The following is a 12,282-nucleotide window of genomic DNA, read 5'->3' on the forward strand; positions in this document are numbered from 1 at the left end:
GTCATCCATAATAAGGATTTACTCGGTAAGGTGCAACACATTGTTACATGCATACATACCAGTTGAAGGGAGAATATGCAAAGATACTGCAAATGAAATATTTGCTGAAGGAAATAATGAGCCAGTGTAGAAGTATTAGATGGTGCTTTCTAAGAGATGAAAGTTGATATTAGAGATCTGTGTAGGGTGGATCTCGAATGCCAGATTCCATTAGATTTACTCCAAGAATCATGAATTTTGAGAACATTTACTACATATATGAATCAATAAAATAAAATAAAATTTCCTATGATGTTGATATTCAACTCTTAAATTGCATGTATCTTGGGGAATCATCTATCAATTTAGATTAAATATAATTTAACTTCTGGTTACAATATGATTGAGTGAAGTTGGCCCAACCAGATAAAGGGACTGTTTCACTGGATCACTAGTTCATAGGAACAAACAAACGAAATGCAAGCATATAAGTTAAAACACTCCTTAAAAGGTTAAGCCCATGGGACCAAGAACTGAAGATGCAACCTCGAGGTCATGGTTGGATCCCAGCTTAAGTAACCACTAAATAAATACCTTAATCACCAGAAATGCAGCGTAGACACTTGCATTGGAAACCGAACCCTTTGAACAAAATCGTCTGTCGAGCACCATAATCCATACTTGCATCAATGTAGCAAATACGAAGCTCCTCCCCTGATACCAAAAATTGAAATCGAATGCATCATCACAATAAGTTCCAAACAATATAAGATGATTAAAAAAAAAGATGCAGCCTTATTTGGGTGATCCAAAAATGGCAAAAAAATTTAAATAAAAAAAAAAAAAAAAATCCTACAGGTATATGATACCAACCTGCTTCAATATCACGGAGGGCCTTTAATCTTGCATTTGCGTTCTCCAACCATATAATGTGAACATTGGGATCTGTAATATCAATCTACATCGCTCAGCTAGTTATTTGAAATTAAACACCAGGTGTGTGGGAACCATGGCATGCACGTTAAACCTACAATGCAACCCCCCCACAAAAGCAAACTCTGACCATCTAAATAATTTGATCACACTCAAAAAAATTAAGTTCTTGACTAGAGGTTTTCATAAACTATCTTTAAAGAAGTGTTTTGAAAGAGTTTTGAGGTTTAGGACCTTCTCTTTCAAGAGTGTGAGCTCAGTTTTGTAGCTGAAAATTAGGTGCAGGTGATATAAAGGAGAAATAACGATTCAGATATTGTTGCTCAAATCCCCATTTACAGCCAACCAATTTTATTTTGATTTTCATGAATACTTAACAAGAAATTATCTTCAATAATAGCAAGGACCAAAGTCAAGATCGTAAAAGAATGAGGGTTTACCACAGTCGTGATTGTAGAAGGATGGGAGAATATAAACAGCATTGCCAACAGCAGCTTCGGCCTCAACAGAGGCTACTGCTGATAAAAGTAGATCCTCGTATGATCCTCCAACCAAATCAACACGAAATGCATTGATACGGATCCGTGCCAAAACTCCAGTATACCATTGCTTGGTTAGGACTAGTCAAGTCAAAGATAGGTACACTCGAATAGGATACCAAGAACAGAGCTGCCAGCAGAGAAAAGAAATGTCATACGAGACATTAGGATGAATCTTATCTACCGTACAAAGGATACATGCCATCTGTTCATCCCTGATATTTGCCTTCATGAGAGTGCTCTTAAGCAAGCCAAACTCCTCCTCCACCTGGAATTAAGCAAAAAAACAAATGATTATGACCATCCCCGTTCTAGATTTTCATATTCATTTTATTTTTTTGAAATTATTTTTTTATTCTAGACTTCAATATATATTTTTAATTGACTATTTTCCATGTTTTTTTAGGTGGATCCATTGAAGAGATCTATCCCCTGCCACATTTGCATTATATTGATATTCATGTTCTACCTGATGGGCACTTTAGATTTACTTAAATTCTTTGAATGAAGAAGAAAATGACTTTCCAGCTTTTGTATCTGGCATCGATGGATGAAGTAGATTAAGTTTACATAGTTTTGAACTTTGAGCATAAGGGCTTTCCTATAATCATCTTACTTTCCCAGCTTTTTAAGGTCTCCATTCATGTTAATTAATTAAGCTCCCACCTCTAAAATCATCTCCGGCAGTAGCCTGGCAGGTTGAAGTATGTCAAGACTGTCTGCAGATGCCGCTCCAGATATGACCATAGAAGCCAACCTCTTTACGAGAAGTGGATATTTCAATCCTCGCTGTCTACAGAGAGACAGAGAAAGAAAGTAAGCATTGCACGTCACTGTTAAAAAAATGTAGCCACATCTTTCAACGTTAATAGAAATGATTGTAACATCATCCAAAATAATCTCACTTCTTAGGTAATAAAAAATAATAATAATCTCACTTCTTTACAGGAATGAACTAAAGTTGGCATATACATGCTGGAAACCTTATGAGTATTAACTATTAAAGTCTTAAGAGTTAGTATGTGATGAATGATGAAATCTACGTCTGCTCACGATACAGTAAGAGTTCAGCCAGGAATAGACATAACCTTGATGGCATTCTTCATGGTTTGGGCTTATATTGTTAGTGACTGGAAAGTAATGCATTATGGAAAATTGCTTGCTTGCTTGCTTTGTCTCTTTCGATATATATTGTCTGAAGTATATTATCACCCACAGACTTTCCCAACTCACCAAGTTCGTACCTCATAGACTAAAGTCTAAACCTCATTTCAGCTGAACCAAAGTAAGAATGACACTCTAGTATCGGAAAATTTGGCTCTATGGAGACACTTGATTCTTATTTCAGACATAAGCAGTCTCTCATATGGATGAATCTTAATTTATCAAATATATTGTATTCAGCTAATATTAATACACTTGCCTCCATGATTATCATGTATAACAAATCTAAATGTGTTTAATATCAAAAAACTATTTTAAAATTGTACCTTAAAGAACTCGTGCTAGTATTTTGAGCGTCTACCAGACTATATATTGTATTCAGCTAATATTAATATACATGCTAGTATTTTGATCTACCAGACTACTACCAATTCACTTGTCCATCTCCACTTTACATAGTGTGGCCCCAGTAAGAACTCGGGTACATTTGATCTTATATTCAAAGTCCAAAATGATACAAAACTTATGCAATCTTGTTCTACAAACACCATGACGTTGTGACAATCAAGTATTCCCAGTGACAAATCTTGTTCATTGGAATTTTGCTGCTGGAGAAAGTCCTATTAATATAGAAATAAATAAATTTAGACATTTTGTGATACTTCTATACCTGCAGTGCTCGCCATATGCTGACCAATCCACTTGCTTCTCAACTTCATAAAAATTCTAAAAAGGATAACATTCAGTTAATTGGGCAAACATGATTTATAGTTTCAACCAAACAATTCAAGGAAAATGATCATGACCATCTGCCACTCATGAAATTGAAAACATACACTAGGCAGTCAATGGAACTTTAGTCTCAAAATAATGTTTACTTCGAGCTAATCTTTGTTTGTTAAGTAGCATCAGAAGTTTTGTCCAAAACATCCATTGAGATGTAGAATGTGAGATATTCAATCTGAAATTCTTCCGCCATTTATATCAAAGTTAACTTTTAGAGATCAAGACAAAGCTCAGCTCGATTATTGCATGGTAAATAACTTTGTGGTTTATGAAGTTACTTTTATTTGGTCATTTTTCCACCAAAATTTTCCAAAAAAATAAAATTCAAATTGTTGTTGATTGTTTGTGAGAATTAATTCATTCTTGTTATCAAATTGAATTCTTTTACAGTATCAGTGCTCCTCAGCTATATCCAAAATGGTATACCACCCAATTATATAAAACTAACATTGTTGTTAGCAAGATTGTGAGAACTCTCTCGCCTAAGGCACCAAAATTGATTCTCAAAGAATTCAAAAATGGGATTTATACATAATCACCAAAAATTAAATTTTTATGCTTCTTCTTTGACAATATCAATTCGGATTGAATTAAGTTTCCTCACAAATATCTATCAAGAACACTAAATAAAAATATTCGCCACCAACATTGACTCTCAGAAAAATTAAGGAATTGGATTTATACATAATCCCTAAAAATTAAATCTATATGCTTCTTCATCAACATTATCAACGTGGATCGAATTTTTCCCACCAAAAAATAGCTGAAGAACACTATATAGGAATATTTGTCACCAACATTAACTCTCTGAAAAATTAAGGAATTGGGTTTATACATAATCCCTAAAAATTAAATCTTTATACTTCTTCGTCAACAATATCAATTTGGATCAAAAAAATTTCCACACACACCAAAAAAGGGATGAAGAACACTATATAGGCTTATTTGTCACCAAATTGACTTTCAGAAAAATCAAGTAATTGGGTTTTATACATAAACCCTAAAAATTAAATTTTTAGTCTTCTTCAACAACATCGACTCGTATCAAATCAAAACTCCACAAAATACAGACGAAAAACACTACGGATACCTTCGAATTTTGTACGCATTCTTCGCTGCAGAAATTAACAGTTTGAGTTTGTGAAGAAGATTTGATTCCCAAATTTAACTTTCTGAGGCAAAAATAACAGACATTGGAGAGAAGAGAGAGGGAAGGATGAGTAAGAAAGGGTTTCGCAGTGTGGATGAGATCTCCAGCTCCGATTCTCCGAGTCGCGAACACACCTCTACCTGCTGACTCGGTGAAGGAAACTTGGATCGGTGGAGGAGAAGGTTGACTCAGTTTCTCATTGTTAGTGTCTGCGAGGGTGGTTGTAGTGGAAAAGAGTGAGCAGAGAAGGAGTTTGTGGTGGCGGTGCAGTTTCTTCAAAGCAGAAGCTAATAAACCGCTTAAAGGAACAGTGGGAGTGGGAGACATTTTTTGAAAGAAAAGTGAGGATGCCTACCAGCTACCAACACCATCAGAGAATATTTTCTGTTCGTTCCGGACTACGGTCATCCCTTGTACGGCGGTCATTAAAATATTGGAAATGAGAATCTCGATGATTGTTTCTAGTGATTCTTCACAAACAAGTACAACTACATGGGCTGATGGGCCCTAAGAATTGAGTACACTGTACACATGTTGAGGTGCTCTTAATAAAGGTTGTCGTGGCCATGGAATCCAAGTAGGCGTTTGGATAGGACTCCTTGACTACTTCTGACTCTTGCGAGGAGTTAGAAGTCGTTTGGATGCGTTTGTATGAACTACTCTTTCAAAGAGTTACTCCGCGCAAGAGCAAGAAATTACTCTTTATAAAGAAGTCAAGAAAACCTATTTCTCAAAACTCTTCTTGTGGGGAGTCAAAATCTAACGGTCGTTTTACCAAAATACCCCTAACTTTATTAATTTTCTATGAAAATATTTATAATTCATTTGCCCTTAAATCAAACAAAAGAAACATTTATTAATATTAATTTTAATTTTTTTAATTTTGAGTATAATGGTTTTAAACAAATTATATTTAAATTTAATATTTAAAATATATATATTCTATTAATATTTATTATATTATATTATATTAATATTTATAGTTCAAACACATTATATTAATATTTAATATTTAAAATATTATATTATATTATTAATATTTATTATATTATATTATATTAATATTTATAGTTAAAATGTCAAAAACAATATAGTTTGAAGGCATATTATGACACTAAAAGACAGTCTGTCAATTTTTTTTTAAAATTTTGAGTATAATGGATTTAAACACATTATATTAATATTTAATATTTAAAATATTATATTATATTATATTAATATTTATTATATTATATTATATTAATATTTATAGTTAAAATGTAAAAAACAGTATAGTTTGAAGGCATCTTATGACACTAAAAGACAGTCTGTCAATTTTTTTTTTTAATATTATGTCAAAAACAGTCAATCAAATTTTTTTAAAAAATTTTAAGTATAATGGATTTAAACATATTATATTAATATTTAATATTTAAAATTTATTATTAATTATATTAATATTTATAGTTAAAATGTCAAAAACAATATAGTTTGAACGCATATTATGACACTAAAAGATAAAAAACAGTAACTGGTATATATAAGGGTATTCTAGTCTTTTTTCTAGAAGTCATAAAAAGTCAGTATGGTTCCCAAACAACTTCCAGCACAAAAGTACTTCTGCCAGTACTTCATAGAGTTAATTGTCAAACGCCATTTCTGCACATAATTACTTTTCCAGCTCCTCCATAGAGTACTTCAGCTCCTGTTCTTTGGAAGAGTAGTTTTGCTCCTGGTATCCAAACAGGCCCCAAGATTACAGCATAACGAGCCGTATCTGGGTTTTGCTCAATTCATAGACCATGGTCTTGTCCAAGACAGATGGTTTTATAAGCGTTGATCGAGATCATATATTGATTAAACCATGATATACAAGAGATGATATCGACCATTCATTTAATCATATTAAAAATCCATCCAATTTTCACAATCAATTTTTGATTCTAACTTATCATATTAGACGACGATGGAGTATGTGACAGATCCATAAGTATCTGCCAAATCGAAAATTGTCTACTTGCGAAAATATAATTTTACTATTGTTACTGCCTTTGAAGAAAAGTCACAAAACTATATATCATAAAAATAATTATTTTTCTATGAAAGAATAAAGTCCACAATTTGTCAACACCTAACATTTGAGGACTCTCTCTTTTCTCTCAAAAACTCAAGTTTTATTATCTACATATTCTTTCTTTATTTTTATTTTTTTAAATATTTAGAACATATATTTTGTAAATTAATCTCAAGGGGTTGGCCCAATGGTAATTTTAGACCGATAAGCGGTTAATGCCTATAGGTCGTGAGTTTGAGTAGTAGGATCTCTACTATTCGGATTAGGAGTCGTCACCATTCTTTTTTAGAAAAAGGTGTGAATAGGCACCTAAAAAATAATTTTGAAAATTCATATTTGTTTGTAATGACTCTCGTACAGATAAAGGTGTTGGTCTACATAAAATCTGAGTAAAGAGGTTCATGTTAAGAGATAGGGAATGTGTTAGACACTATATTCCGTCCACCATAGGAGATAACCTTTTAATATGGTCATTTTTCATTTTTATAAATTTTAAGAGAAATAATCGGTAGAGAAGAAAATTTTGTTCTTTCAAACTTAAAGAGCTTTTATTTTGGGCATAAATCATGGGGGTCACCTCATTATGAGAGGGACCCCTATTATGGCTTACAAGGCTTACCTTTTTAATGGAAATGGACTTCCAAAACCCCAAAAAAAAAAAAAAAAGTAAGGAGGAAAGATAGAAGAAAAAGATGAAAGTGGGAGAGAAAGGAGTTATATAATCTTAAAATGTTATTTCACACCCACCTCAAAGCTTGAGTCTTCTCTATATTCTTCTTCTTATTGTTCTTGTTCTTCTTAGGTCCTTAGTAGAAATATGTAAAATTTCATTTTTAAGAGAAAAGAGAGTGTGAAGAGACTAATAGGGATTTTTATGAATTTTCAAAGTGAGATTGAAATGAGTTGGCAAATGACACTTGAGGGGCTTGAGAGCATTAGAGATTAAGATAGATGACTTGAAGAGCGGGGGTGTTCAAGCATTGGGTTTTTCAAAGGGTGGGGTTTTTATAAAGCTTTGAGGTAACTTTTAGGAGTAACGATGAAGTGAAAATGTGAAAATGTGAAATAGTGAAGAATGACATGAGACTTATGGGTGAGGTGTATGGAATTTAAGATTAGGGGGAAAGTATATGTGAAAAGTAATGTAAATGGGTTGTTTTTTACTCAAATGGGTTAGATCTTTCAGCCCATATGGGTTGAGTGTTAGGTGGAATTGAAAGGAGTGGGTTTGGGTTAGAAGAATAGTTATGTAAGGGGAAAAGGTGTTAATATTTTTGGAGAATGGAGAAAATGGTGACACATGACTAAAGAAGTATGAGAGTGTATGTTAGGTGAGTTGATTAAGGAAAATGGATGTTGGGGGTATGGAAATAACATGTGAAGTGTTTTGAAGAGAATGTGATGGGATTAAGTGTTGGCATGTGGTGTGTGAGAGAATAATGATGAGATGATGAGAATGATTTCTTTTGGGAGGTTGGTTGTAGAGGTGACATGTATCCACCTTGATAATCAAAGGTTGTATGAATTTTGATTGGTCATGATCGTGAGCATGGGGATAGGTTTGGATAAGAGTAAGAGCCTGGGCTCAGGATTGGATAATGGTTTAGGTTAAATTAGACTTGATGATGATATCTCAAGAATATGATAGAGTTTAGATAAGCCTTATTGTGGATCCATAGAACTATTGAAAGTTTTAGGGCCTTTGATTTAAACAAAAATGTCAAATTTTGAAAATTTAAACTCTTAAGTTCGTTGATGATTTTTTGACAAAAATATGCATTTTTTTAAGTCATTTTTAAGTAGGACCCTTTCAAATTGGGGTGTCTACAAATGAAAACTAGAAGTCTGTGGTGTTGAATTGCCAGTGTGATAATCTATGTGGGTCTAACAACTAATCTTATTAACTTAGTAAAGTTTGCCAAATTCATAAGGTAAGGTTTATTGAGTTACAAAGTTGATAAAGTAAGGGAATTTTTGTAATAAAATGGGAAGAGATAGGTTTGCTCGTCAAATGACCCATTTTTGGAAACACTAATGATTTTCAAGTTTCTATAAAAACTGTTCTATACCAATCTTTTTTATTTTTTAATTTGACTCGTTCAAGTTAACTAATGAATTCTCGTTAAAAAAGGTGCATAGATTTTTTTGTAATTTGGAAAAACATGTAATTTAAGAAAGTAATAAACATGTTTTAATAAATCTCCTAAATGTTTAACCTAAGGGTGTCAATGGATAGTCGAAATCCGAATTCGAATTCGAAAAATCGGATATTATCCGAAATTTTCGGATTCGAATGTTATTTTAATATTCAAATGAATTTTGGATACAAATTCGGATATTACTAAATCCGATTCGATAATATCCGTCCAATTATAAATACATGTATTACGTATTCATGTAACACAACAAAACTTATTTATATATATATATATATATATATATATATATATAATATATATATATCTATATATATATATATATATATATATATATATATATTCTCTCGTGTATTCAAGTTTCACAACGAAATATAACTTGAAATCTTTATCTTCTCAACCAAAAACGCAGAACCAGTGGGTTTTGACTGTGCAAATTCCCTATAGCCACCCTCTTCCTCGACCGACGAACACCAAAGTAGGTATTTCCTCTCTCTCACTCTCTCACAGTAAAACCTTATATTTTATTCAAATTTTTCATTTTTTTTTCAAAAATCAGAGTTTATTTGATTTTAAAATCATTTTTTTTTCAAAAATCAAAGCTTATTTGATTTTAAAACTAAAATACGTTGAAGATTGTAATTTTCAAAGTTGGAAAAATTAGGAAAATCGATTTGATTTTTGCCGATTGAGGTTGGTATACATCGAATCTAATTTTGTTAGGGTTTTTTATCGAATCGGATATTATCAGATATCCGATATATTTTTCGAATACGAATTAGAATGTTGATTAACGATATATCCGATCGGATTCGAATTCGGATATAGCACTATCCGATTGGATAACTATCCGTTTACAGCCCTAGTTTAACCCGGTCTCTTCAATCTTAAGATTTTATCTTCAAATTTTAAATCTTAAGAATAAAATATAATTTTTAGGAAATGTTGAAGATTATGAATTTTTGAAGAAAAATGAAAGGTTTTGCAAAAGTATCATACCAAAGTTAAAATTAAATAAAATTATAAAAAATAATTATATTAAAAATAATAAAATGTTTATTTTTATATCAACAAAAATTCATTAATCAATCTAGAATAAATCACCTATAAAATCCCAAATTAATCTTTAGAGGTTGAGGTAAAAAAGTGGAAATGACTTTGAAGAGATCAAATGGTATAAAAACTTATAATAAAGGAGTAAGAAAATATATTTAAAAAAATAATAATAATGAAAGGTTTTTGGCAAGAAATTTTTTAATCACTCATGAAATACCAAAGTCAATGGCTATATCATCTTTTTTTAAAACTCTATATACTATCTCTCTTCTAGTGATCTAAGGGGACACTTTAAGTCAGGGGTGTCAATGGGTTGATTCTGGTTTGGTTCTTAAGGAACTTTGGACCATAACCATTATATTTAGTTCGATTTCGGTTCTTGTCGGTTCCAAGTCCGGTTCTTAAACAAATACAACCGAAACTAGAGTCGCCAAAAATCAAGGGCACCCATCGATTCCGATTCTCAAGAATCAAATGAGAAAATAAGTATTTCAAATCTTTATAAATAAAAAAATTCCTTTCAAAAAATTAACATATTATCAACAAAATTATTAACGCAATTATAATTTATTATACTAAAGATACAAATTAATATATTAAAAAATTCAAAAATAAGAATGTATAATCGTTAAAAGTTATAAATTTTTAGAAGAGTAACTCATTTTAAGCTCCAATCAATAATTTATATGAAAATTGAAGAATTTTGTATAATATGTATTTATTTTGAAATTAAAAAAATACCTTAAAAATCATTTATAATATGAAAAGAAATAATCAAATAAATCAATTTCGAGTACTCAAGAGTACCCATTGGATAGAACCTAACGATTTCGATTCTTATTAATTGCGTTTCATTTTAGACCCGACTCTAATCAATTCTAATAAAAAAATCCATAAATGGGTTTTCAATTTCAATTAAGTGGGTACCCATTAACACCTATACTTTAAGCTGCATTAATACACTCTGAAAATTGAATTTCTTATAAAAAAAACCCTCAAAATGTATTTTAATAACAAGAATATTTAGTTTAAAATTGTATTTAATGCAGCTTAACGTGTGCGTTAGGGAACATGTTAACAAAACCCCACTCTTTTTCACCAAATGACACGCTTACCTCGAAGTCACCCCAAAATTTACAGCTTTGAATAGGTGGGCCATCACAAAAGATCATACTGGATTCAGATTCCTAAATTATATCGACTTTTGAGTGAGCATTTATTCTTTTAGCTGTCCAAGATCTGTCTTCTGTCAATCTGATTCGTAGGTCATGCCACATCAGAGAGCTGGCCCACCATCAAGTTAATGATTTTGATTATAAATTGACACGTGTACGGTCATAGTACACCTGAGGTCCCCCATCACCCTACTCATTGGAACTAGGAGAATCGATGGCAATATCTCATGACTCACACTAAGAAAGGTTATATGCTCTTGTCAAGTATAGGGAAACCTCCCATGTGCATTTATGGGTCCAAAATATTTTCAAAGAAGCTTTTTATGTTATTAGATTGTTTGGTATCTTATCTATTAAACACTAAGGGTCTGTTTGATGGCAAGTAATTTAATTTCAAGGAGATTCAAATTATTTGAAAATAATGAATATTGTGGGAAACGAATTATACCACATGAGAGAAAATAGTAAAAAGAGAATTGATTTTTAGCATAATTTTAAACTTTTGAGCCAATTTAAACTTGACCAAGTCGATTTGATTTTGAGATGATTTGATCTAAAAAATAAATGGAACAACTTTGAGAATCAACTTAACAAATCATCAAATCAACTTGACTAAAATAACTTTGAAACTACACGTCGAAGGCCTATTGCCATTAAATATTAGGATATGATCATAATAATAATAACCTAATACATCACTATCGACTAGAATATAGATCACAACAACAATCCGAACATTGATTTACCTAGACTTTTTTAGATTGGTTCATTAATTCCAACTGATCAAAATATGATCTAAGTTTGACAACACTATATAGAGTTGCACGACCCATATATCACCCCCAAAAAAAATCTTATCGTGGGAGGCAAAATATATGCCACTTTTGGTAGAGTCGTGCCTGAGTAACCTTGAGCACATCTTGACATGAGTGTATAGGAGTCAAATATGCTTTTTCACTTGTATTTCGGTGAAAGACATCACTAATTCCTATACACTTTCACATCAGCATGTGCAATGTGAGATACAATTTTGAGGTCACTTCAGCATTGTTCCTTTTGATAAAAGAGATATTTAGGAATTAATATGATCAACTTACTCAAGTTTCACTGAATAAAAGGAAATATACATGTTGTTGACCTCAAGATTAGAGTATCTATGACAAATATATTATCAAAGAAGAAGACGATTGAGATACTAACAATTTGTGAGACAATTCCGATGTATATGGAAATGGTTTTAAACTTGAGATGGCTAAAATATTGAACCAAAGAGGGGATTTTGTTAAAAACT

General features: G+C 31.7%; 1 protein-coding gene across 1 annotated transcript; it reads right to left on the reverse strand.

The window, feature by feature from the left end:
- Positions 1 to 337: 337 nt before the first annotated feature.
- SDG38 (SET domain protein 38) lies at positions 338 to 4,951 on the reverse strand. The gene is made up of 7 exons (XM_086452401.1): positions 4,492 to 4,951; positions 3,286 to 3,341; positions 2,118 to 2,244; positions 1,650 to 1,719; positions 1,353 to 1,532; positions 853 to 924; positions 338 to 693 (listed from the first exon to the last, which is right to left on the reverse strand). Exons 1-7 carry the CDS (start codon positions 4,876 to 4,878, stop codon positions 575 to 577), a joined length of 1,011 nt encoding a protein of 336 aa, XP_086308527.1. The 5' UTR covers positions 4,879 to 4,951; the 3' UTR covers positions 338 to 574.
- Between the last annotated feature and the right edge of the window lie 7,331 nt (positions 4,952 to 12,282).

The sequence above is a fragment of the Akebia trifoliata genome, chromosome 8 (genome assembly GCF_017979445.1).
Source record: "Akebia trifoliata isolate Shusen 1 chromosome 8, ASM1797944v1, whole genome shotgun sequence".
NCBI lineage: Eukaryota > Viridiplantae > Streptophyta > Magnoliopsida > Ranunculales > Lardizabalaceae > Akebia > Akebia trifoliata.